We start from the raw sequence: 27,016 nt of genomic DNA on the forward strand, positions 1-27,016 counted from the left end.
CGTGAAAGGTGACGCCCTTTTTAATGTTATCTAATCCCAACAATAACGGTGTTAGGAATTTTAATAATCATAAGGACTGTCAATTACTGAATACTCTTTGCCATTCATCTCTCAGTTCTCTGAGGTAGATTGGCATTTATCCCTAATTTACCTAAAAGATGACTGAAGGTTAGAGAGACTAAGGAAGGTCCCTGTATTGTAAATACGGGACCTAAGGTTCAACCTCAAACCACTTCGCCATGCACCGAGCTGCTACACCCAACCGTTGTATTAATTAAAAGATGTTAAAAGAGCACCTTAAGCAAGGCTGGTGATATATGTGACAAACTGAGTAATCTCACAAGAACTCTCGTGGTATCGCTGGGTTGCGTGTTTATTGAAGTATCTCTGAGGGCAGCAGTACTAATTTGGAGCTTTTTAGGTTAGTGAAGTCCTACCTGCATGGGGCACACGAGATTTTTTTTTTTTTTTAGGTCAGTAAAACGTCAGAAGTAGAAAATGGCTTATTAAATGAGCCCCTTGTATCCCACAAAGAAAACTCCTGTGATACCTAAGACGCTAGGCTTGTTGAACTGCCTGCGCCCTGTTGTGTATGGCTATCTCTCCTCTTACAGATTACAGAGGGGCCCAGTGTGTGAAGACTATAAAGTGAAAATGTAGCTAGTATGCACTGAAATTGTTTGAAAATTGAGGTGGACGTCCATGGCTTTCCTCCCCGATTTTAGGTAGGTAGGGATACAAAGAGCTTTCAGAGTTTGTATTTTCTTAAGGGAGGGTGAGGCACTTGGAACTTCCCAAGGTGTGGAAAGCACAAACAGGGACCTTTCTCTTTTCCTATGGAAATACTTGACACCCTGCAGGAGTCTTCATGGCAGGAAAACATGCCCCCTGTGTGGGCCAGGAGAGCAGCGCTCTGGGATTTGGGGGAAGCAGATGCAGATGCAGAGTTCCTGGCTTCTCTCACAGCAGGCCAGGCGCTTGCCACACAAATCCTATCTGTGAGTGGGAAGAAAAGCAGAGTGGGTTCCTTCTGCCACAGTTTTAGGAAAAGATAAATGTCACATAAGTGCTACTGTCATGTGTTAGGAAGTGGCTTTTACCATCTTGAAAAGGGAGACGTGAGATTTTTTTTTTTGTTAATGATGACAGAAGTGATATATATATTGTGTTCTTCTTGTTTAGTTTTTGCTCTTTGGTTTTTAGTGGAGCGTTGCAAACATCTTGTTAAGTAGCAAGACAGCATAATGAACCTTATGATGGTCTTCAACAATTGTCAACTCATGGTCAGTTTGTCACACACTCCCTGTGACTCCCTGCAATGATACTTGCTGCAAATACTAGAGCCCATATCATTTCATCTCTTAGGATTTCAACATGTATCTCTAAAAGATAAAGAACTTTTAAAAACAAAACTGCAATGCCTTATCACATCCAAAAAATTTAACAATAATCCCATAACATCATCGAGTATCTAATTAGTGTTCAAATTGCCAATGGTCTCATGAATATCATACTTTTAAAAAATAAATTACTTGAATCAGGGTCCAGGTAAGAGTCACACATTGCAATTGCCTTTAAAAAAAATCAATAAGTCCTCCCCTCCAGCTCTCCCTTGCAACTTATTTATTGAAGAAATGTCTTTCACTCAGATTCTTTCAGGCTGGATTTTGCTGATTGCATCCTTGTGGCATAGGGTAAGGTATCCCTCTAGCTTCTCCCTAACTCCTGTTATTTCCTAAAAGTTAGAAACTATATCTAAAGCCTTGATCAGATTCAGACTTGATTTGTTTTTCCCCAAAACTATTTCACAGCATTTGCTTCCATCAGAAGGGACTTCTCATTAATTTGCTCTTTTTTGTGCCACGAACACCCATTGAGGTTCAGTGCCAGGTCTCCCAATGTTTCCGGTTTGCCATCTCTTTTGTCACCTAGTGAGCTGGGGCTTCTGGACAAGGCTGGGTCATAGTTTAAGGTCTCCCAGCTTTGGACCACTAAGAATTTTTAGGGATCCGTCTCCCCAAAGTCATGGTTTTTCAGAATGATTTTTCAAAAACAAACCTATCATTCAATTCAATTAATGAACCTTCAGTAAATAAATACAGTTGTACCCAAACAAAGACAAATTTTAAAAGTCTACAAAGCACGCCATTCTTATTGGACAAATCGGACCATTATTTTGAGCCTCCCCTATTCTTTCAATACCCATTGTTTATTCGGTGTGAGTTTCATTTTACTATCTATTGAATGTTCTTTGAGACCCAGGATATCTGGAATGTGCAGACCTTAGATTCTTGCAGACTTTGGATTCCGTGCAACTGCTCTCATCCAGGAGAAGCTCAAGGAAAACCACACATACCTTTGCAATTCTTTTCTTTCAGGCATGAACCTACTCGCCTCTGCCTTTTGTTCAGATGGATGTCTTCTGAGCTCAGCAAGTTTGCCTCCCTTTTCTCCTCTCTTCTTTCCATACTTCCCTCCTTTTTTTCCCCCTCTTTACTTTTTAACCAGCATGATATTATCTTCCCCATGTCTACTCTTAACACTCCTGACACTGATAGAAAGTCTGTGCTGATACAAAGATAATCTTGGGAATGGAAAAACATGAACTTGATTGTGTCTAAAGCTGTGTTCCCAAGGTCATAGGGATGTGACAGTCAGTGAACGAGCCCTGATAACTCGTAACTCTGTACTACCATAGGAGTGTGGGGAGACAGACAAGTCACAACTCCGTGGAAATGCTGACAAGAATAGATGCAAAGCAAGTGCCATGTGACAAGTAACCAGTGACTCTGCCAGGGAAAACTGGGGACGGACTTAATCTGAGAAGTGACATTTAAAATAAGTCTTCAAAGAATATGATTAAGACGGCATATTTGTGTAAAAATAGTTAAGGAAAACATAGTGTAATGTACGTTATTTTATTGAGGTGCAAACCCAAGTTCTTGGCTAACAGAGTTGACTTTTGGGTATAGCAACCAGTTACCACATTAAACTTGCCTGCTAAAGAAACTGAGACTTGCAATCTGTTGTTTCCTTCACATGTATGCCAGTATGTGTAAGCATAAAATACCACGTTTATCAGCATTCCCAACCACCCTATTAGTGGTGGGAAAAAATAACTTTGGGGCATGGAGTCAGGGTGTGGTAGGACCCGGTCACCTTCCTTTCTCCACTGTGGCAGCATCTTATCTTTCAGGTAGTAATGCATGAAGGACCACAGGTTCCCAAGGTATGGACTCCTGAGTGGATGCAAGGGTCTGCAGGTCCACGCGGATGCTAAGCATTGTCTCTTGACTAAGAAACTATGGTCTCCCATATAGATGTATTGCCATCTTTCTAAGTGTTGTTGCTATTCTAGCACAAAGCCATTTAAAAGTATCATTGAAGTCCTGGTACTAGCTGTGTGTTATTATGTATGGTTTTAAATAACAGGTACTAAAATAGACTTGCTGCCTTGTATGTTTGGGGGCATAAGTGTATGTTTTGTGGTTGGGAATTCCATGAAAATATTTGACATTAAAAGGAGTCTTCATAAAAGAGATGGTGGTTATGGTTAAACAATAATGTAAATGTACTTAATGCCAATGAATTTTACACTTAAAAATGGTTAAAATGGTAAATCTTACATTATGTATATTTTGCCACAATAAAAAAATATATAATTTTTTTAACTTATAACAAAAGACACACACAGATAAGAGGATCTCGTATTTGCAGAAACTGGATGTCATTGGCCTAGAGCTTTGGTTAATGTCACAAATGTTTGGCCATTACCAAGCAATGCTCTTCCCTGTAATTCCAAGTGCTGGGAGAAATGGGGACTTGTGGCTCGTGGAGGTGGCACTCAGCTCATCATTAGTGACTGCATGACTGTACAACATTCCACACTGTGACATGCACTCTGGGAAGTGCTGTGGAAGGAAAAGTGTTTGGAGTTTGCAGGCATGTAACGGGTCCGGATGTGGTGGTTGGGACTTGGCACCACCTGTTTTCACTTCTTTAATTTTCATATTTGTATTTTAACTGGTTTTACAAAGAACTTCATATGACATTGTACCTTCACAGAAAATGCTTTGCAATTTAATTGCTGAATTTGTCTTCTTGAACAATTAGCTGAATCTGTTGTTTTTAATTGTTCTGTTCTCACTGACATTTTTGTATCCGCTGTCCCACTAGTATTATCTAGATAGTATACTTTGAAGAGAAAATGTTGATTAGCCCTTAAAAATACAGTCATCTCTTTATTTTAGATATATACACGTTTTGAAGCTGTATATTTTGCAACTGAGATAGCAGTTGATTCATATGGCTCTTAGTAAAGCTTAAGATACCCAGCCTGAGCCTAACACGTGCATCTCTTCAAGAACCAGGACCCTAGGAGGTGAGAGTAGGGCTTGCAGCCACCTTAGGGCTATGTATCACCTTTTCAGGTGGAGGAGAAGATTGGACAAGAGAGGCAGGAGCGGGTCTGTGTGATTTGTAAAAAGTAAATGGAGTCGCTCTAGGATATCTACATTGGCTAAAGTACAATGTTATTTTTTAATATATAACTTTTTCATGGTTTCAACTCCTAAATCAAATTTGGGTCAGTATTAACTTCCATGTTAAAAACAAAAAAGATGCAGGTAAGAATAAATATTTATAAAATGCACTGCTGGGAGGTCAGGTAAGGCTTCCTAATGGAAATGACGATATAGTGACTAGGGAAAATTTTGTCTGTAGACCTTTGTCACCACCCAGATTATTTGTGCAGAGATTTGGATGAGGTGCAAGTCAAGTCACATGCCCCACATTCACTGATTACTCCTGGGAAATGTGGGATTGGTGGTTTGTCCTTCAACACCCGTCTAATAATTAGACCTTATTTTGTTTCTACATCTAGGGACTTGGCATGGTATATCACTTTCAACATTTTATTACCTGTTGAATTCCAAGATAGGTCCTAAAATTTGTCAAGTGAATTCCATATTTTTTGTTACGTGATTTCCATTGAATACACAGGACCACTTAAAGCATCAGGTTTTTTTATGTGTTGGTCAGAGATGAGATATATATTAAGATGAATAGCAAGAATCATGACAGAAAAGCTCCAACACTAGACGTTAAGGTTGGAAATGAGTAAGGGAGAGTCTCTTACTTATTTAGAAACTGGTGCCTCTTCATCCCATAAAGGAAGAAACTGATGAGAAAAATTTTAACAATGACGGTATTTCTTTTGTAACATTTAAGAGCCTCTAATAATTTTTCTTGTCCATATTCTTTTGCTTCTAGGAAAAGCCACTGACGAAATCCCTACAACGTGGAGAAGACCCCCAATTTGATCAAGTATGTGATGTGTTGGTTTTTATTTATTTCAAAATGCACAAAACACAAGGGCTGGATGCTCACTATTGTTGTGTTGATGAACTTACTCAAAGGGGATGGGAGGTGTGATTTTAGGAATTAATCCTGCAGTTTTTACTGTCATGGCTTACTGGAGATGTTCAGTACCTGTCTGTTGATTTGAATCAGAAAGAACTGGAAAGTGTTGGAATAATATGAGTAGGCCCTCGGTTAATTGTTTCCTAAATCTTTGTATTCTAGAATGACAGAAACGGAGAAAAGATAAAGGAACTTTCATTAAAAAACTTACAGAGATTCTTCTGAATAAACAATACAGCAGGTCCTCGAATGGCATCATTTCATTCAGCTTTGTTTCATTATAATATTGATAAGATGCCATAGGAACTTAACTCTTTTCTGTATCAGTTAGACTATGGTAAAATTGGCTTTGTTATACATCATTTTGCTTAAAGTCACAGAACCCATGGAGAGGTTAAGTGAGGTCTTAACTGTGCTATGTGATGATGAGACCTCTGCACTAGAACTTATGTTTTCATCCTATATTTTCTCTCATTTTTACTATTTGCTTGACACAGCACTAGGTACTGGTGATACAAAACCTAGGAAAAGCTTCAGCCCTTCAAGAATTCACAATCCTGAGAGAGGGAGGGAGGGAGGGAGGGAGGGAGGGAGGGAGGGAGGGAGAGAGAGAGAGAGAGAGAGAGAGAGAGAGAGAAACCACCTGAATAGTAAATGTAAACAGTATAGTAATTTAGATTCTAATCGAGAAAGTGATACATGAACAAAACAATGTAAGACAAAATAAATACAAAGAAAGTCCTTTGAAAACAGATCAGGACTCAGAGAAGGACACCCAACTCTAAACAGTATAAATCACTAAGTTCCAGAAGGCTGTAGGTAAGTTGAAGAATGAGGGATAACAGGTCAGAGGATGTTGGAGACGTGTTTGTGGTGTTTTCCAACCTGTGCCGTTAACGAGAAAGGGGACAGCATGTTCTTCTCAGAATTCTCACTCACTGCCAGTGGCAGAGACGGAACACTGCTGGATGCGCCGTGGCTTCATCTCACACGGTGGGGTTTTTATTATCTCGTGGAGGACCCACAGAGAGTACACTTTCTGCAAGGCTTCGAAACTGCCTTTAATGTGGAGTCAAGAGGAAAACTCTCTGGTTGTTAACATCCAGACTTGTTTGATCCAGAAATGGAAGCCTCTATTTTGTATTTTAGAAGCTTTTGGTGCTCACAGCTGGTCTCCGAAGGCTGCCGTGGGTCAGGGTGTACAGGGTTGCTGGCACAGCTGGCTGCTTTCTGCAACGCTGCTGAAGTGGAGGGTGGGCTATGCCTCTGTGTCATGGAGCTATCTACTCTAGTCATAGTGTCCTCAGAGGTGTCACCTGGTGGATGCTTGGGTGGTCAGAGACCCTGGGAGAATGTTTGGGGTCATTATTTTGGAACTGTGGCAAGGTGTGGCTCTCTCTGTTCTTTTTAAGAATGTAAATAGTTAGCATCTGTCTTCCATAATTTTTAGTCTATTTTGTATTCCTTGTCTCTATCCTATTTGGTTATCACTGCCCTTTCCAAAAAAAAAGAAAAAAAAAGAAAAAGGGATGTTATTTTTTTTCCAGTTTAATGGACCTCTTTCTTGAGTCTCTGGGAAAATAGTACTTCTAGATTTTAACACTACAGATAACAGCTATCCCAAATAATGTGGCTGAAACACAATTTCTCGTTTATTATTCAGCACTCTATTTCTGCATTTCAGCGTTGTAGAAAGGCATGGCTTTTGGAATTAGACACACCTGGGTTTAAATCCCCGCTTTGCCACTTAATTAGCTGTAATACTTTTAATCTCGCTGCTCAAAATATTGCAATGCAGACTCTCTGCCCTGCCCCGCCCCAGATGTGCTGAATCAGACTGTACAGCTTAGCAAGATCCCCAGGTGACCTACACACATTAAAGCTTGAGAAGCACTGCTCTGTAACAATACATCTCTATGTATTAAACACGCTTTAGGAGGGAAGCAATAGTGAGATGGTCAGGGTAACTTCAAGTAAGACACATGCGATTATCCCCTGATCATTAAATCATAAATGTACACATGAATCACGAGAGAAGCCAACCTACAATGTCTATCTTTGTTTTAACAAGATAGCAAACCTCCCAAGCCATACAGCAACTTGACTGAAGTTGGTCTACCTGTGGACTCAATGCAAAAAGTCAGCAAAGTCGCCTTTGAAGGTGCCCACCCAGTGTTTTGACAGCAAACTATCAGAATGGTGGTGCCATTGGCAAAGCCACGAATGTATCAAGCTCTCTGAGTCTTTTGACGTCAAATGTTCAAATTATGTACTTCCCCTTGTTCTGATTCCAAGCAGTAGGATTTTCATCTGGATCGACACAGAGGTCTGTCTGTGGGGACAGGACGTGCTGGTGACGCCACCTTGCCCCATATGATGCCATTGCTGTAATCGTGAGGCAGTAGTAACAGTAGGTCACATAGTTTTAGTACTTACCATAGGACAGGCATTATGCTAAGTACATCCTTTGAACAGCATCCACTGGTGCATGTTGAGAGAATATTCTTTTTCTCTTTTTGAAATCATTTTTCTTCCTTTTAAATATCATTGGCATGAATGATAGGCTATAGGGAGCTGGGCTTTACACTTTCAGTGCCTCGTTCTGGGTGGCTGTTTCCTACTCCACTTAAAGCCCATAGTCCATTTTTCTCCTGTTAGAAATAGAAGCAAATTTTTAGAAATCATGTAATACTTTATAATGTACCAAGCCCCTTCTCACATATTATCTCACGTGACATCATGCAGTCCTTCCAAGAACCTCACGAGGAAGGTGTCAGCAGCAGCAGCAGCGTCTCTGCATTACATTTAATGGGAATGAGCCACAAGGGATTGCCCAGGATTCTATGGCCAAAGCCTGAGGGAGCCCAGAAAGGAGCCCTTGTGTTCTGACTGAAGCCTGAGCGTTTCACTCTGCACCATGCTTATATTTCTACACACTAAGTTGGTGAGAATTCAGAGAGGAGTTCTCAACAGAAGGACCAACGGTCCTGCATCAGTTAAGTTAGATTTGGTGGCGAATGCCACATAAAATAACAGTGGCTTGAATAGCATAGTTTATTTCTCTCTCACATTCAAGAAGTATAAAGAACATCAGTCCAGTATTTGCATTATTTTGTTTTTTGGTGTATGATGTACCTTCCCAGGTCATCTCATGGTCCATTTGGGCTTCGGGAGCACAGCCATTCCATCTGTATTCCAGGCAAAAGGAAGAAGAAATGGAAAAAGAATTATAGGGGAAAAAAACAAATAAACAAAATCCAGAACATCCAACATTGCATGCACCACATCTGCTCATATCTAGGTCTTAATCACATAGCCACATGCAATGTAAGAAAGATGGGGAAATTTCACTCTGAGCAATCATGTGTCCAGTTACAAAACACCTAAAAGAAGGTGTTTTATAACTAAGGAAGAAGAGAGGAAGGGTGGATGTTGGGTATTACCTGTTTCTACTTGATATTATATAGCCTGTTTTTACCAAAATGCCCAGTAGAGTACTGTCTTCAGCTCTGTAGCTGGGTCTTCTTTTTTCCACTGTGAAATTCTCCTACAATTTGTCAGTTTTCCAGTTTGAATTTATACATACATACATACAGAGAGAGAGAGAGAGAGAGAGAGAGAGCTCTGTTGGGACAGAGGGATGTAGGGATGTGGTCCCGGTGTTCCAGGAGCTTCAGATCCAGAAAAGGATGACCAGGCCGTACGTACGCAGACAGCTCTGACATGGGCCCTCGTGTGTGAACAGTGCCACATGGGTGGTGCAGACTGTAAATATTATGAGACTTCAGGGAATAGAAGATGTGTACTTCGAGGCCAGGTGACTAGAAAAAGCTTTCTAGAACAGGACATAGTTTATCAAGAGCAATAGGATTTTGGTGAGGAACATAGGAAATTTTAGAAGAAAGGAACATTTTGTGCAAAGGCACTGAACAGAGAAAGGACATTCTCAGTCATCTTTGAGGGCAGGCGAATGGATCAATTTAGTTGGGGCAGAAGTTGTGTATGGTTACAGGATAACATCATGACTGTCATAGAAAGAGGTAATATCATGGCTCTCCTAGACATAAAATGAATGCATGCTAAAGATTTTTTTTAACTCGTTATTGAAGATGGACACTGGAACCAGTTTAGAAGAGAATCCAAAAAAAATGACACATTTAGAAGTCAGGAACGTTGCAATGAATGTGTAGCCAGAGGCAAAATGGCTTCTGGGAGAGGGAAGTCAGTCGAACCTTCACTGGACTGAGTTTTTCCTGTCTGTAGACAAGAATTATTTTGCATTGCTATTAGTTGTCCACAACACACATAGTTTTAAAATAGCTTAGAGGTATTAAAACGTACAGAGGCCCCCTAGTCTCAGAATCAGATAACCCTAGAGAGGTGTGCACCAAACAACATAGTTTTCTACTGAAACACAACATTTTCCTCCAGTCTCTGAGCCTTAGCAAAGAGACAGGTAGGAAGGGTCAGACTGTGGGAGACCTCAATGCTAGTGGGACAGGCTAAATCCCCTACATGTCAGGATCAAAGGGGTCATAATGGGACTCGATACCACCCAATGGAATCAGTGGTCATGAACAGATTGACCCTTGAAGCTTGGAGGTATTTGGGGAGTTTGGGCCTTCAGAGAGATTTGAGGCCAGAAGGCCCGGAACTAAAATGGAGACAATGGGACTTAAGGGGAAAAATGATTATAAGCAAAATTATATGAGAAGAATCAGTATTGATTGCAAGGAGAAACAAAAGGAACTGTAGTTTTCAACCCTGATTTGGAGCCATTTCCATTCAATTCAATGAACATGGAGGACCTGACACGTCCTAGGGCCTATGTGTGGTGCTGGGGGTACAAAAACAGTAAGATAGGGTTCCCGCCCTCGAGGAATTCTCAATCCCAGGAGGAAAGCAGACACCTAAATATGTAATACTGCCAAGTCAATGCTGTACAAGAGGTACATGCCGAGTGTGGGGGTGCTCAGGTAGAGGAGCCATTAATGATGCCAGAAAGGTAGGCAGGTGTGTCACAAATGATCAAGGGACAGTGATGTTTTAAAGATCTGTAATCCAGATGGACAGATAGGCTGCGTCATGCCAGACAGGAGGGTCTGTGTGGACAAAGCAGCTGGCGGTGAGAAGAGCAGAGAGCTGGGGAGGGACCCGGGGTGAAGCTGGAATGGTGGACGGGAGCCCATGGCCCCTGTGCCCCAGGAGCCACACTGTGGAGTCTGGACTATTCTGTGTGGATGAGGAGCTCTTCAAGCAGAGGAAGGCTGGCTTGGGGACAGGTTACAAATGAGTTTTATACACCTTGGGTTTTCAGTGAGGGTAAATGTCAGAAGTAAATGGGGCTCATTCACTTACATGGCCACTCAACCAACACTGAAAGATTCGGGAGAGAGTAGAGCAATAGGTGAACATAGGAAACATAGCTTTGGATCACAAAGTGGACCCGCAAAAGAATGCCCAGAAAAAGCGTAGCTAAAACAGTGAGAGAAGCCAAAGAAGACAGCTTTCCAGGGCAAGAATGGCCCATGATGGCAGCCCATGCGGGACCCTCACAGGAGAATGAAAGGTCAGCCGTCAGGAGCTCACTGGAAGTTGGCTTTGAGAAAGGCTTTTGCTGCAGTGCTTTTTATTGACATGTGGATGCGTTTTCATAGTTGGTAGATTAATGTTAAATAGTCGAGGAGACTGTCTTTCACAGCTGTCACAGTGGCTGATTACATTACAAAGCAGTATACTGGAACACACTCATGGGACCAGTTTCCCATCTGTGACCCGTGGAGAGTGTCCTAAGAAAGAAGGGCATGGTAAGCTCCCCATGGTCACGTCAAGTGACTTTCTTCTGTTACCTGAGTTTACAGACATCCTTTTGAAGTGTAAAGTCCAAAGCATTTTGTTTTGGGTTCTCCACTGAAACAACAGCTAACCTGTGATGAGTGTGGACCTGGGGAGATGGTGACTAAATGCAGCTCAAATATCAAGTTAACCCATTTTCAAAAGTGAAAACAACACTTCACAATAACCCTCACCGGAGGGAGTATGGAACCATCACCTGGTGAAAGGTGTACTAAGGACAGTCACCAAATACATTTACACACAGAAATGAAAATTCTGGCTGTTGAATAAAGTAATAACTGAATCTTTATTATGTCATATACTTTCCAGCTCCATATGCTTTCTTGTGGATTTTCTCTGCCCTTGGCTTTTAGACCTTGGCTCATATCTAATGGTGACATAAACATGCAATAAGTGAAATGATACAAACAATTGTTTTTCTATTTGAAGTATTGTTGCTCTGACTTTGTTTCTTAAAACAGTCTCATACAGTCAGTGGAAGTTATTTCTTCCTTGTGTGAAGAAGTATGATTACTGCCCAAAGCAGCTTGCGCCAGAAAAGCCAGAGATAGGGTTCAGATCCTTATGTACACAAGTGGCTTGTCCTACTGCGCGTTGGCATTGTGTCCATTGTAACCATGTGGGAGACAGAGAAAGTGCAGGGCTGACTAAAGCTGGCAGCACCACAGCATCTGAGAAGGAAAGCATTTCAAGGAGAACCTTGAAATAGTGATAAATAGTGTCCTTTGCTCAGGAGACTTTCAGGAAGATGACTGCCAAGAAGCCACTGGTTGGCCATTAGGTGTGTTCTTTCTCATCGTTCACATAGAGGTGTCAGCAGTGTGGCAAGAACAGAAGTCAGGTTTCAGGGAGGACGAAGTGAGGCCGGAAGAGGAAGCCGATTGAGAAGCTGGCGGGAAGAAGGACAGGTCACTGCGTAGAGAAGGGGGAGCAGAGTCAAAGGAGGGGGCTGTGTGTTTTACGGGTCCCTCTTATGCTGAGCGAAATCAGGTGCTTCATGCTGTGCCTTTCTGTCAAGGAGTGTGCCCATTTTTCTCTTACATTTGGACTCCACACCTTTTTCGGGGTGGTTGAGGTTCCTGAATCTGATATGTAGATGAGTTGGATCTATGGTTTTATTCAACTGATTGGTTCCGGTTCCAGAATAGTTACTATCTCAGTGTCCTCCCTATTTGCTTTGGGTGAGCTGCTGCCTGCATCAACAGTGTTCACAACTTTCTCCTATGGTGCTAACCTAGGCCAGGCATTGCTCAATGACCTCTAAAGTAAGCATTTCAATGTACTGTGTTTACTTCTGCTGGAGCCAGAAAAGCACAAAATAAGGTTCTAATGGAGGCCCTAATAGTTTGTGCTTAGATAAGAGATCAGTGGGTCTTTTTAATTTTTTTTCAATACACCTAAAAGCAACAGTTATCATCTCTGATAAATAAAATTCCATCATCAATTTGTGTGATCCATTCTGTCATTAACTTAGCCTATGATCTCATCAAATTCAATTTTTTTTTTTATGTCTGAGCTTTAGTTTCAATATTTGGAAATGAAAGAAGGAAGAAAACTAGACATTTTTGAAGGTCTGTTATGTGCCCACACTTTGTAGTATCTCATTTAGTCTTCATAAAAACCCAGTGCCGTAAGTATTCTTAAGGCCCATTTTACAACTGTAAGCACAGAGATTTCGAGAAATGGCGACATGCCCAAGCTCATGTAGCCTATAAAGGGCAGAGCTATAACTTGAACCCAAGATGATCTGGCTTTCTCAATACGCTCATGAAATCATGAAAACATGACTTGTGAAGGGGCAGTCATCACATCTGAGAACAACCTTTAAGTTGCAACCATCCGCAATTCAGTGTGACATATTCTTTATGAGTTTCATCTCTGTAAATGCCAGATAAATGGCTTAAACATTCTAAGTAACTTCTATTGAGGTTTTCTTCTAGATGTTATATGTTTATGTACTTTTATGGCACCTTAGTTTCTTAATATGTTAAATATGCCATCTACAAAGAGGAAACACATGGCAACATAAATCCATACATCTCATAGAATAGAGCTGTTGATCTTTAACAAATAGATAGCCAGATATTTCTCCAGCAAAATGGGCTTATTTGGGAACAACAAAGAAATGCAATTTGGGACATGTGGTCTAAAGGTGAACAACACACAACAGAGAAACATAGGAGAAGAAGATGGTTTTATGGGCTTAGAGGGGTTGTTGTAAATGAAGAGTCCATTGGAGGAAACTGAAAATTTGAAGTGTAGTGATTTCTTATTGGCTGAGTTCTGACGGTCTCCCATTGGCTGAGATGTTACTGGGCAAGGAGGACCTTTTCTTCTTCCTGCTGATGTAGTGAAGTAGTGTCACTTCCTATGGGAGATGCAAGGTGCCATCTCTTCTGGTTGGGGTCAGTAGTGTGTGCTGACTGATGCATGCCTGAGAGTTCTCTCTTCTATAGCCTCCAACTATTTAAATGACATTTCTGTTTATTAATTTTCACAGAGCTAAAATAACTTTTACCATCTTGGGTAGTAATAATTTTCCTGCAGAGAAAGCAGATGAAATTATAGTCTTTCAACATTGATCCTAGTGCTACAATTCATGAAAATCTATTTAAAATGTATAAATCAAAAAATGTGAGCAATTCGGAGTGAAAATAAATTAACTGGCATTGGATTCATATTAGTGCTATTCAGTGTTTCTTAAATTATTCTCCAGTGGAACAGTGTGTTCCTGTTCCGTAAAATGGACCAAGATGTTAAAATCAAATAATGAAGATTTTAATTTTCAGAAAAAATGTATTTAATGTATAGATTTTTATAATTTTAAGTTTTTGTCATACATTATTCTTAAGGCTTTGGTATCTGTCATCACTCATCAAATGATATAATCTAGCAATAGTATCTGTTATTAAGTAAAAAACATTTTTTTAATTACTTTAATAGATGAGTATTTTCTCTTTTACATAGAGAGTACCCCGACCCCCAAGTGCTTGGCCACCTGGACTAGTTTGAAAAATTAAACCATCAATGAAGTTACTTCAAAATTATCCGTTAAATGTACCACACAGGACAAGTCAGCTTTATTACTGTGAAATATGGAATGACTCTGCTGAGTAATTATTCAAATATTTATGTGTGAAGTTTCCTTCTTTGCATTCAGCAAGTATAATAAAATGCTTATGAAAAATTAATGTCTTAGCAACAGCATAATGGACAGTTTCTTTTAGCCTGTTTATACATAAAATGCCAAAATAAACATTCAAAAAACATTTGCAAGGTACTTTTTGTGTTCCCCTCTATCACCCCACAAAAGAAAACAGCAATATAAAATAGTTCTGTGATTTCTACGCACTTGATCTCATCCACAGCACCTAGCTCATCTACAATGGAAGAATATGATCATTTAAATGCAACAAGAGCATCTTTGTAGATGGGCCTGCCCTCTTTCAACAGCAGCACAGAGCTGGAATTCATCTCACCATTGGCTCTGCTGCCGGTAAATGCAGGAGCTGAGCCACCAAGAAGCCAGCGAACCCTTCCTCCCTTCCTGAGCTCTGAGGACCAGGCCCTTGCCAATTCCACCCTTCCTTCCTGAAAGCCTGGGCTCAAAAGGGCAGTACCAGAGAAATGGAACACTCACACACACACACACACACACACACACACACACACCATGCTGACCTTTCACCTTCTATGATGGTCTCAGTGTATTTGCCATGAAAAGTATGCCCAGTAGATAGAATACCAAGAATCGCTTCAGGAGGACTTTTTAATGGGTAGAAAAAATTATATAGCTGAGGTTTGAAGGACACTATTGACGCTGTCTATGGAAAATGTGGGTTTCCCCTAAGTGTGGTAGCAGAATGTTGTGTGCTGTACCCAGAGCCAGAGAAGAGTCAGAGGTTTGTATTGCCTTTGCAGGTCTGTAGTACATCTTGCAGCTTGTAAATGTTCCACGCAAGTATTTTTTAAATATTTTCTTTATTTTAGATTGGTTTTGGATTTACAGAAAAGTTGCAAAGCTCACACAGACAGTTGTCGTATACCCCGTTCCCAGTTTCCCCTGTTAATACCTTACATTAGCTAAGAAACCAGCATCAGTGCATTATTAGTAACTCAGCTCCATACTTTGTATTTACTTGTATTTCCTTGTCCTTCCCTAATATCTCTTTTCCAGAGACCATCTAAGATACCGCATTACACTTAGTCATCATGTCTTCTTAAGTTTCCTCCAGACTTGCACAAGTATTTTTAAATTATGGAAATATACTTGTAGGTGCTTCCAGATTTTATTACATATGCAATAATTAAGACAGAATTAATCCATGGTTGGGTACTCTGAATTCTGATCCCTTTTTTCCCCTTCATTTCCCAATGCAAAATATTTTAGGCGGTGGTGACTTCCTTATGTGGGGGAATTTTAGAAAGAACTAGTAAATTACCTCCTTGACACACCATACCGTGTTTCCCTGAAAATAAGACCTAACCAGAAAATAAATCCTAGCATGATGTTTCAGGGTGACATCCCCTGGACATAAGTCCTAATCCGTCTTTTGGAGCAAAAATTAATATAAGAGCCGGTCTTATATTCAGGGAAACATGATAGTTTGTTTTCCTCCAAAAATTTACTGCTTTTATATCCACGGGAACAACAGGAGAATATTATATATTGTGTCTGTGGACATTGTAGTGTGTGTGGGGGAGAGGGGGCTCTTTTTGTAATAATTAGATTTTTTTAATTAAAAAATGCTAATGGTGACTACGTTCTCATGGCTTGCTGAATGCAATAACTGATTTATTTTTAAATTAACCCATAACTAAAGATAAAGTACAGTTTTGTGTATATGCATATAACCATAATTATAAGAGAGAACATGAAATAAGACTACCAAGATAGAGAATCTGAGGAAGAAAGCAATATGGTTTTGCTCAATCTTAGTGCTTCTTCTAAAAGTGACAGTGGAAAGTCCTATTGACACACAACACTTCCACTCCCATCGCTCCAGTTTTCCATCTAAGGTTTTCCATCCCTTCTGCCGCCTCCCCAGCTCAGGCCATGGTCAGTGCACATCGGGAACTGTTGCAGTATCGTCACTGGATTCAAGTGTGTGTGTGTATATTCTCCTAACCCTGTGGTCCAGCCTACAAATCACTGCTGGATTAAAGCTGCCCAAACACTGCTTTTATGGACACATTTCCCCAGTCAAAACTATTTAGGGGCCTCCCATTTTCTAGAGAAGAAAACTGAAACTTTTTACACTGGTACTCAATATCTTCTATGATTTAGTCCCAACTTAAAATTTTCAACATGATTTCCTTCCACTCCAGTGTACCAGTCCTGCACCAGCCCAATGTTTCTTCTTTCATCCCACCCAGAACCTTCATTAAACCCACCATTCTCATCATTATCAACAATTATTTTGTATGTTCATTACTCTAACCTTTCTTGCCTTGTGTCTCTGCTTAGTTTCTTTCTTGACTTGCATCTCAAATGTCTCCCCTTTCTAAGAGACGCCCCAGTAAGATGCTCCCTTCATTTCTCTTTAAATCCCACCAGCCCTCTCCCTGTAGCGGGTGTCTCTCCTGTGAACTCCTGGTTTCAGTGCGTACTTTTGAGATGTTGGCATATCTCCTCCTGGTCTCGTTTTCTGTATATATATGAGTATACTGGCACAGTGTCTATGCCATATTGGGATCCTACCAATTCAACAGTTTTTCATTCTTTTTTCACTCGATATATTGTGAATACTTTCGTGTCAATAAACATTTTCGAAATGTGATTTTTAATGGTTTCATGGATTATCTGCATCAAATTCCACATTGTATTAATGCGTTTATATATAGTTGGACATGTAGGTAGTCTCTTTTTTTTTTTTGGCTCTAGTTAGTAACGCTGCCTGAACATTCTTACTCATCTCTAATTATGTACTGGAGATACATTGAGGATGGTTTTATTAAGTTCTGGATATGTATTTCCAAATTGCCCTCCAGATAATGTTTTGCCAGTTTTTTCTTCTATCAGCAGTGTATGAACGTGTCCAGTTTTATCTACTGTCTCATCAGCCCTGGGTGTTATAATTTGCTAATATTGTTTGTTAATTGGCTAATTAAAGCCTATCTCATTGTAGTTTCACATCTCCTGGTTATAAGGCCTCTATCAGACATGTGTTTTGCAAATATTTGCTTCCAGACCCTGGCCTGTCCTTTCATCACTTTCTTAATATCTTTCTAAAAGCAGGAGCTTTTCATTTTGATGACTTCCAGTAGATGCGGTTCTCATGGACTTTGCTTGCGGTGTCGTACCTAAGCAATTCTTGGCTAAGGATTGCCCCCTATGTTTTCTTTCAGAAGTTTCATAATTTTAGGTTTTATACTTAGGTCTATGATCCATTTTGAGTAGATTTTTGCATATGAAATGAGAAATGGATTGAGGTTCATTTTTTCGGTGTGATAATTAGTGAAAGATCAGGAATCTTTCCAAATACCGAAGGCATGTTTGTTGTTTAAAGAAGAGGGGAGAACTTTGCCTTTAATGTAATATGGGTAAATTAGTGCCACTGATTCATATCTGGAGTCTGATGTGAAGCAACCTTGGAATAGTGGATAAATGGTTATGGGCAGAAAACGATACATTATATTACCACTTAGGTTATTTGGGGGATAGTTTTGCGTATTTTACCTAAACAATTAATGTAATTGCATGAATTAATATAGCTATTTATACAATAAGCATTTCTGAGGACCTCAGTACATGGCACTGTACTTCTTAGATGGTGTGGGAAAATAATTTATTTGCAGTCCATGAATAACCTGTTTACAATTAACATCTGAATTCTAGAAAGAAAGGGAGTCAAAGTTAATTAACTTTCTTGAACCACAAAATTATTGTGTGAGGAACATCTGTCCACGTTAAGACAGCTGGGCTCTCGGGAGTGTACTAATAAGAATGATTAAAGGTAGGACTGGGATCAGTAAGAAAACACTGTGAATGTAGCTTGGAGTTGTTTGTGAAACACAAAGTTTCTCAGGAATTGAGAGTGCCACCAAAGCCTTTTAATCGCCTGTTTTTCTCCGTAGGTCATCAGCTCCATGAGCTCCCTCTCTGAGTACTGCCTCCCTTCCATCCTGCGCACATTATTTGACTGGTACAAAAGGCAAAATGGCATTGAGGACGAGTCACATGAGTACAGGCCAAGAACAAGCAATAAATCAAAAAGGTACCTTTTTTGTGTGTAAGAATTCTGAGGATGACGGTTCTTCCCTCCCTCCCTCCTCCCTCCCTCCCTCTTTTCTTTCTATTTCTTTCTTTCCTTCTCTCTCTCTTCTTCTCCTCCTCCTCCTCCTCCTCCTCCTCCTCCTCCTCCTTCTTCTTCTTTCTCTTTCTTTTTTTCTTCTTTCTCTCTCTTCCTTTCTTTGTTAAGAAACATAAAACAGGAGTTAAGAAGCACCTTCCTGCCTCTTCACGCAGATACCCAGCAGGCATGCAGGATCCCTTGTGTGGCAGGTGGCACTTTAGGACTAGCTGTCCGTGCTAGCTGTCAAGGTGGAAAAGTCAGCATTGGTGGGGGCAGCATGTCCAGGGCCCAGGTGACCCTCCTGCCTGCTGCTTGTCTGTGCCCTCAGCCCCATGGACACTGGAAGGCAGGGGGGCTACTGATCCTGCATGATGCTGCCTGGTATCTTTGTCCTCGTCAGTGACCTTGGGTGCCCTGTGTACTGTCACGGGAAAGATGCTGGAGGGACATTAGCTGTAGTCCTGGAGCTACCACTATGAACCGTGTCACTCTGGGCAACTCACCACCTCTTTGTACCTCAGTCTCTGTGTCAGCAAAACAGGAGGTTCAAGTTACACCATCTCTACTTCCCTCCCATCGGAAACTTTCATTTATTTGTTGTGTGGTCCCCTTCTCTTATGGATTTGAAAAGTGGGACTTGCTGCTACGTGAGTACCTTAGCAGCCATAAAACTAAAGATTGTTGCACTGTCCAATGAATATGTGTCCCCTAAATTTTAGGCAAATACATGTCATTTCTTATATTTGAAATCAACCTACTTCATCAGGTAATAAAAATTAAAAAGTCTAATACATTTACGTTTTTTTAAAAAAGATTATTGTAAAACCAGTTTAGATTTCTCCACATGGATTTATTATGCATTTTTTGTGCTTTTAAAGATAGTAAATTTAAATTAATCACTCAGACAATAAAATATTAACGACTTCTTGTAAGAGATTTGTCCCTCTCATTTTCATTTTTCTTGATACCCCTAATATTTTAAAAATATATAGTTTTCTTGAAATCGAAGACCCATAATTTTACCAAATTTCATTTCATCTGAACTCGTAATTTCATTTTATAATATGCTTGTGTTTATGCAAGAGTAAATCATTTATTTATCATTTGGTTTGTGGGAGAAATTAACTTTTTCATATTAAATATTTTTTAAGTTCAAGAAGGAATTTTTTTATTGAGATATAATTCACATACAGTAAAATTCACCTTTTTAAAGTGTGTAATTCAGTGTTTTTAGTGTAGTCACAAAGTTGTAAAACTATCACCACTATCTATTTCCAGAACACTTTCTTTACCCCACAAGGAAACCCATACCAATTAGCAGCCTCTCCTCATAAATACTTCTTTAATGTATCAAATTTTAAAGGTAGAATTTCAATTCTCTGTCTGAAAATGGTTCAGACTGTGTGATTAATAAATTAACAGAATCATTTTATTATTTTTTCATATTACATATTAGCTTGTGAACAGGTATTACTAAAACTTTCCTGGGGGTGGGGAGTGGAGCAATTTTAGTCAGTTGAATTGCGTGACTTTTGGTTTTGTTCCTCTGTTTTGTCAGAATTTAGTTACTAAAGCTAGATTTTTCATGAATTGATTGCTTCAGGAATTGAAAACAATGTTTTTGTTTTTAAATCGTGTTACTGATTATTTTCAGGAGATCAGGGTAATTGCTGGGATCAAATACAGAATCAGGACAGTGGGATTCATCTCAGTAGCATTTTAGTTAACTTTTGAAAGTTTAAAATAAGAGAGACAGAATATGTGTTTGGGAGAAAGCCAAAGGAATGAGGGTCTCCAGAGTGGGGTATAGCTAATAATGTGAGTTTCTGTTACTAGAAAAAAGAAAAGAGGAACTTTGGGGAGAAGCATGAGCAACCGAAAGCCGTCAAATGTGACGGATGTGTATTTGGGTTATGATTTCTAAGATTAGTATAGTATCAACATTTTGACTGCCAAATAAATTTGTCAAATGCTTCTGGCTCCTGGCAGTTAGACCTCAAACCAGCAATAAAGTTGAACTCATTATTGGAAAAGTATGTCTGACTTTTATTTGACAGCATCCATTGGCTTATTAAATAAAATAGACTCAGGGGGTTCATTCTTTTTTTTTTTCCTACCAAGAACTGCTGCTTTCTCAAGGTCTTCTGGCCCCTCTTGAAGACCCTGATGGGCCATCCAAGGCGAACATTTTCTCTCTGCCGCAGCTGGCCATCGTCAGTTCCCCTTCCATTTGGGCTTCCGTGCTCCGGAATGTAATCTCTAGGTTAGACGTGTGGCGGCCCTTTTTTAATACTCTTCCATATGTTCTCCTCTTTCCCATCTGGCAGCAGCACTCCCTCGTTCTGGTGCATCTGGAGGGACTTCAAATAGATGGTTTGGTTTACTGCTCTTCCTCCTGGCAGGACTGTTCTTACATGGTCCTGAATGAGTGAGTCCAGACTCTGTCAATATATTTCTTTCCCCTTAAAAGTCAACGCAGCAGCTCCCCTTGTGAGCCCGTCCTGTCAACCACCAGCCTTAATTTGACTCGCCGAAGGTTACAGAGCTCCTCCAGAAGTTCCGTTGTACATCTTAAATGTCCCCTTCCCTTCTGCTCATTCCCTGGACTGAAGAGAAAAACATTCCACATTTAAGATATTCTTGACTCATGTTGACAATCTCTGTCTGACAAATCCAAATCCCGCCACCCTTTCTCATTGGTTTTATTTACTATACAAGTATTTGTATATGTGTTTGGCAAACTATACTAAATACATGTTTCATCTTATTTAATACTCAAGCAAACCTTTACATAATTGCTATTAGTATTCCCATTTCATAGATGGAGATGTTACGGCTAAATAGAGGAGGTGTAATTTCAACCACGTCCTGTTCTACACTAAAGCCAATGCTCTTAGCCACTATTCTTGCTTCTGTGCCGGGGAACTCAGCAGGCATTTCATTTGTCTTTCTTTGTTTGATTCCAAATTGGCCCTCAGTCAGTATGTTAGATAAACAGAAGTGAGGGTTGGGGGTGGGCCTAGACTCACATTTCTGTCCTTCTGACAGTGCTAATTCTGCTCGCTAACTTCAAATGAGCTCAGATGACTCCACTTTGCCTCTTCTTCTACCTGCTTTTCCATCTTTTTCTATTTCACCACCCCTTCACTTCTTTCCTCCTTCATAAATCTCAAGGAGCAAAACGTCAAGGGGAAAGGGACATGCGATAACATGGATGGACCAAGAGGGTATTATGCTAAGTGAAAGAAGTCAGACTGAGAAAGACAAATACTATGTGATCTCACTTATATGTGGAATCTAAAGACCAAAATAAATGAACAAACAAAACAGAAACAGATGCATAGATGAAGGGAATAAACTGATGGTTACTAGGTGAGGAGGAAGATTGGGGGATGGGTAAGAAAGGAGAAGGGATTAAGAAGTACAAATAGGTAATTACAAAATAATCATGGAGATATAAAATACAGCACAGGTAATATAGTCAATAATATTATAAAAACTATGTATGGTGTCAGATGGGTACAAGACTTATCAGAGGGATCACTTCATGAATTATATAAATGTCTAACCAATATGCTACACACCGGAAACTAATATAAAATAATATTGGTTGTCAACTACAAAAAAATAGTCATGAGAATATAAAGTACAACATAGGCAATATATAGTCAATAATATTGTAATAAATATGTACAGTGTCTGATGGGTAATAGACTTATTGGGTTTATCACTTTGTGAGGTATATAGATGTCCAATCATTATGTTGTTTTTGTACACCTGAAACTAATTTTTTAAAAAATTAACAGACAGCATGGAAAGGAGGAAAAAAAAGAGGAAAGGGGGGGAAAAAAGCAATTCTGATCCTTTCTTCACCCCCTGCAATTCTGCTCCAAATGGTAATCATACTGTTTCCTTACATTGTTTAACTCCTTTAACAAGACCCTTTCAATGTACACTCCAGTATGGTAGCCCTGTCTCATATTTGTATCCATTTTAGAGATGGCAGAATTCCTGGGTTGAAATATACCTTAGGAAAGTCCACAGGATGAGGTTGTAGACGTACAAATAACTACTCAAGCTGACATGGTAAAATGTAAAATTTGAAGTCAGGTACTCTGACCCAGTGTTTGTCCACTGCACCCCACTGATAAGAGGAATTGCCTCAGCGCGTACAGTATTTACCAGAGCAATCTTGTAATACCAAAACGGGCTTGTAGTCCATTGGGGATGAGTCCTTGATTTCTGGTGAATTATGTCACCCCAACAGTATCTTCAGTGCCAATTAATGTGAATCTTTTAAATTTTACAGTGATGAACAGCAGCGAGATTATTTAATGGAAAGACGGGACCTCGCCATTGATTTTATTTTTTCTTTAGTATTAATAGAAGTTTTGAAACAGGTAGGTCATTAATTTAATGTTACTTTTATTTTTTTGGAAATACAATTGGTTTTATTAAGTGCATTTCATCTAGCAACTAGAAGGGTACTCCCCAATTTAATGTTACTTTTAGATAAGATTTACCTGAAAACTACTTAAGTTTTTAAAGTCTAAGTTTATTGAGTTGTTTATGAATTTCAAATACTGGGCCATATGAATTCTATTAATTGCTAAAGTCCATTTGTCGTAGTTATTGAAAGTACTCTTATTGGTTTGATATTTAATATTCCCTTCCAAGTTAAGAGCTGTCTTTTTCTTTTTTCAGATTCCACTTCATCCTGTAATAGACAGCTTAATACACGATGTTATTAACTTGGCTTTCAAGCACTTTAAATACAAAGAAGGGTAAAGTAATTTCTCACCTTAGAATTCTGAAGAGATTGGGTGCTTAAAACTGAATCAAGTTTGCTCTTTTCAGAGGACCCAGGACCCTAACTTGTCTACTTTTCTCTTACGTAGTTACCTTGGTCCTAACACTGGCAATATGCACATTGTGGCAGACCTGTATGCGGAAGTCATCGGTGTGCTGGCACAAGCTAAGTAAGTGAGCATCGGGACCCTCTACCGTAATCAGAGCAGGGGCGCCCCTGTCCCACCTGGGCCTGTCCCAGGACCGGGGTTCCTTGCACTGTGTGCGCCCTGTCTCAGAAACTGACAAAAGCTCCCAGAGGCAAGTAACAGTCTTCCAGTTTGTTTTCCCCATCATTTTTTTCACTTGATAGTCTGGCCAGATCCTACCAAGAGTCCATGAGTTTCATCCAACTGCGTCAAAGAAAGAAAGGGACCAACTTACTTTTCTCTCTGCCTATATATCCCAAAGAAGTTCATCTGTTTCAAACGTTTCGTTCTGTATATTCCGTGAGTGGGTGGTTGTGATATATCTTCTGTGGGTGGGAAAATTCCATTCTAGAATGTCCCTTCACTGTAGACCTTACTTAATTCAGCTGAGCTAAAAATGTCCCATGCTCTGTCATGGAAACAAGTCAGGGGAAAATTCTCATTGCTAAATTTATCTGACCCCATAACACTACTTAGCAGGCTAGAACAAAGTGGTGTTAGACTATTAGCAATAATACACTTCTTCCAAAAGTGATGTCACACCCTATTCACCCGTCTTCAGCTCATTCCACCCTGAGGCAGATCGGGCAAGGTCCTGAATGCCTAGCTTGGGCAAAGCGAGCCAGAGACCCAAAGGAACCCAAGGCCAGAGGCCAGCTTGAAGCAACAGTGATGCCCTGATCCCTGTGGAATGCAGTCCTTTAAAAGAGATTTTTATCTTCAACAGACCGAATTTCCTAACTTAATAGCATGGAAATACCCAATTTGTCAAAAAAAAAAAAAAAAAAAATTTAAAAAGTACTTCCTTAGCAATCTCACCTAGCCAAAGCATAGATGAGAACTCATTAACAGACCCAAAAAACCCCTCGGTGTGACTTACTTAATCTAACCCAGTTTATTTATCTAGACTACCCATTGTTTTCTAACACATGAAACATCAGTATTAGATGGAAGCGAGGTACATGCACAGACGCCAGTGAGGACTATGAGCTCAAAGGCTGGCAGCAACAGAGAGGAAAGAAAACTGGCCAAAGCACAGGAGAACTAAACAGTGGTTATTTGGGCCATTTTGCATGAGACTACATTGTACTTTTATTATAGCCCATTATAATCATTGCAGTTCATCAGTCATCAAGGAAAAAAAGCATAATGCATCTTGGAGAGTTTTCCATGGCAACTGAATGATAAAAGTATTGGCGTTTTGAAGGGAGACGCAGCAATTATCTGGCAAATTAATTCATGCATATCTACCTCATTCCTATGAGTTGTGAATATGTATTTCACTGATTTGTCAAACCCCGAAAATCTCAACATATCCCCTTGTAGTTCCTTTGTAATTATCTCAATGTAATTCTCTTATCCAATCATTTGGGAAGTTTAATGTGCCAAAAATAGCATTTTGTGTTTTTCTTAGTTTTTGTGAATTATGCATAACAATGTTGGTTACTGTGAATGACCTTCCTTAGCTACTGTGGATTTTGAGTTGGTTGTGAATGAATTGAGAAACAGGTCATTCCAAGGTTGCAGGAATTTCCATATTCAGTCAGATGTATGATCCACCAAGTCGGTGTTTTCTTGCCAACAGTGGCTTTTTTTTTATTTTCGTGACGTCAATATTTGTCCCAATTCTGCAGTAGTAGAGTGTAAGAAATGTCTCAATTTGGACAATGCTCCATTCCTTTGCAGTCCCAAGAGAACCCCGGTGGGTGCCTGCAGTTAATCGCTGTAATAGTGGTAATTGCTGCTGTTGTCCTATGGGCGTATGATGGCCTTCTCCTGAGTACAGCAGGACCATCACTCTATCATTGCTTAGAAAAGTACTCCTGCCTTTGTTCTCAGGGGGGCAAGGATGTATGCCCACCTGGTACAGGGTGGTTATCTCTTTTTTGAAATAAACTTGAGTAATGTAACAATTCTAATTTTAAATTTTATAGCTAGTTCCCAATGGTAATAATGCATATTAAATATTTTCTTCATTATGACTTTAGTTATAATACTAGTTTAGTCTTTAAATTTTAGCAGCATCACTACTTTTAATCTTACGAGTGGTGATGTGCTTAGTTCTTGTCATTAAGGGAAAATGTTTCTGCTCTTAAGGGATATTCACCCATAGTGTTGACTTTTTCAGAGTCAATTAAGTTAAAATTAGTTTTTTTTAAAGTAAAGTTTTTGTGGTTCAAATCTGGTATATTCATTTAATTAAAGAGGGTTGCTTCTAAGATTCATAGATTTCAAAACTGCTTTCTTTTTATGTGATATAATCTTAACATATATATTCTTCTCTCTCTTTTATAATATGTAGTATTCATTTTAAAGCAGTTTATTTGTATGTGAATGTTGTAGCATACCAAAGATTCAGTAATCATTTTGTTAATGTAGTTACTAAAGACAGTAATAAATACTAAAGGCACGGTCATTGGAAAGAAATCTATTTTTCCCTAAAATAGACCTTAAGTACAAATAGATCCTTGGATTATTTTTATGCTAAGATAACATGATTATGTCATTTAGGACTTTTTAAAGTAAAAGATAGCCATATTTATATTTAAATGAGAAATAAATAGACTTTTAGCCACTAATGCGTGAGAACATTGAAATAGTAAGTTATACAAATAACCTGCCTTCTCTTACCTCTCCTGGGGTTAGTCCTGGATGAGAAATGGAGAACAAACATCCCTCAGTATCATGTGGCCTTTAAAACAACGTAACTCTAACCCGCAAGACTAATTTTTCTTTATAAACTCTCACATTTCAAAATTAAAACCACAGTTTTTTGTTGTTTAGTTTTGTTTTAGTGTTTGGAAATAACTTGAATTAAAATATAATTTTTAAAATTCCAGTTCGGAATTATTAAGTTTTTATATTCTTGGTTAAAGTGTGGCTTCCGTTGCTTTCCGCACCATTCCTGCTCCCTATCCTCTCTCTGTCTCTGCCTGAAGAGCCCTGCTTGTCCTTCACCCGACTCAGAGCCCCTCTGATCTCTCTAATTATCCAGCTGGAAAGAGGCCCTTCATTCTCCAATGTGCTCCATCCTCTTTAACTATATTATTCACATAAAAGACAATGGGACATATGAGAAAGTGACCTGGCCTGGAGACTTCAACCTTCCTGAAGGATCAGAGATGTGCAGGCGAAGTGCCAGACGCGTGCTAACACACCTCATAAAATTATTATTATTGTTGTTATTATTATGGTTATTCACATGACTCATGGTCAGTGCTACATTGTTTTATCGTCCCAATTAAACTGTGCACTGTCATGACCGGTGCAGCTGGAGTGTGGTAGAAATTCCTGGAATTTGCGTCAGAGGACCTGGGTTTGAGTCTCCTTGTCACGCTGATCTTCCATTCATAAATAGAAATGCATTCAGTGCCTGACTCATGGAAGTGCCTGACTCTGTGAAGATAACAGTGTCAAAGAATATAACGAGCATAGAGTGCACACCAT

The 27,016-nt window shown here is 39.5% G+C and overlaps 1 protein-coding gene across 8 annotated transcripts in view; it reads left to right on the plus strand.

Annotated features, from left to right (window-relative positions):
- Positions 1-27,016, plus strand: part of FRY (FRY microtubule binding protein) — a 439,561-nt gene that overhangs the window by 254,858 nt on the left and 157,687 nt on the right. For all 8 annotated transcript variants that reach the window (XR_012495619.1, XM_074330087.1, XM_019749603.2 and 5 more), the window contains 5 exons: positions 5,272-5,325; positions 18,355-18,494; positions 22,882-22,972; positions 23,277-23,356; positions 23,471-23,551. Coding sequence is in view for 7 of the 8 variants with exons in the window: in XM_074330087.1 (XP_074186188.1) it covers positions 5,272-5,325; positions 18,355-18,494; positions 22,882-22,972; positions 23,277-23,356; positions 23,471-23,551 (446 nt within the window). In the remaining variant the exon portion in view is untranslated. The remainder of the gene's footprint in view (positions 1-5,271; positions 5,326-18,354; positions 18,495-22,881; positions 22,973-23,276; positions 23,357-23,470; positions 23,552-27,016) is intronic.

This window comes from Rhinolophus sinicus, linkage group LG04 (genome assembly GCF_036562045.2).
Source record: "Rhinolophus sinicus isolate RSC01 linkage group LG04, ASM3656204v1, whole genome shotgun sequence".
Classification (NCBI taxonomy): domain Eukaryota; kingdom Metazoa; phylum Chordata; class Mammalia; order Chiroptera; family Rhinolophidae; genus Rhinolophus; species Rhinolophus sinicus.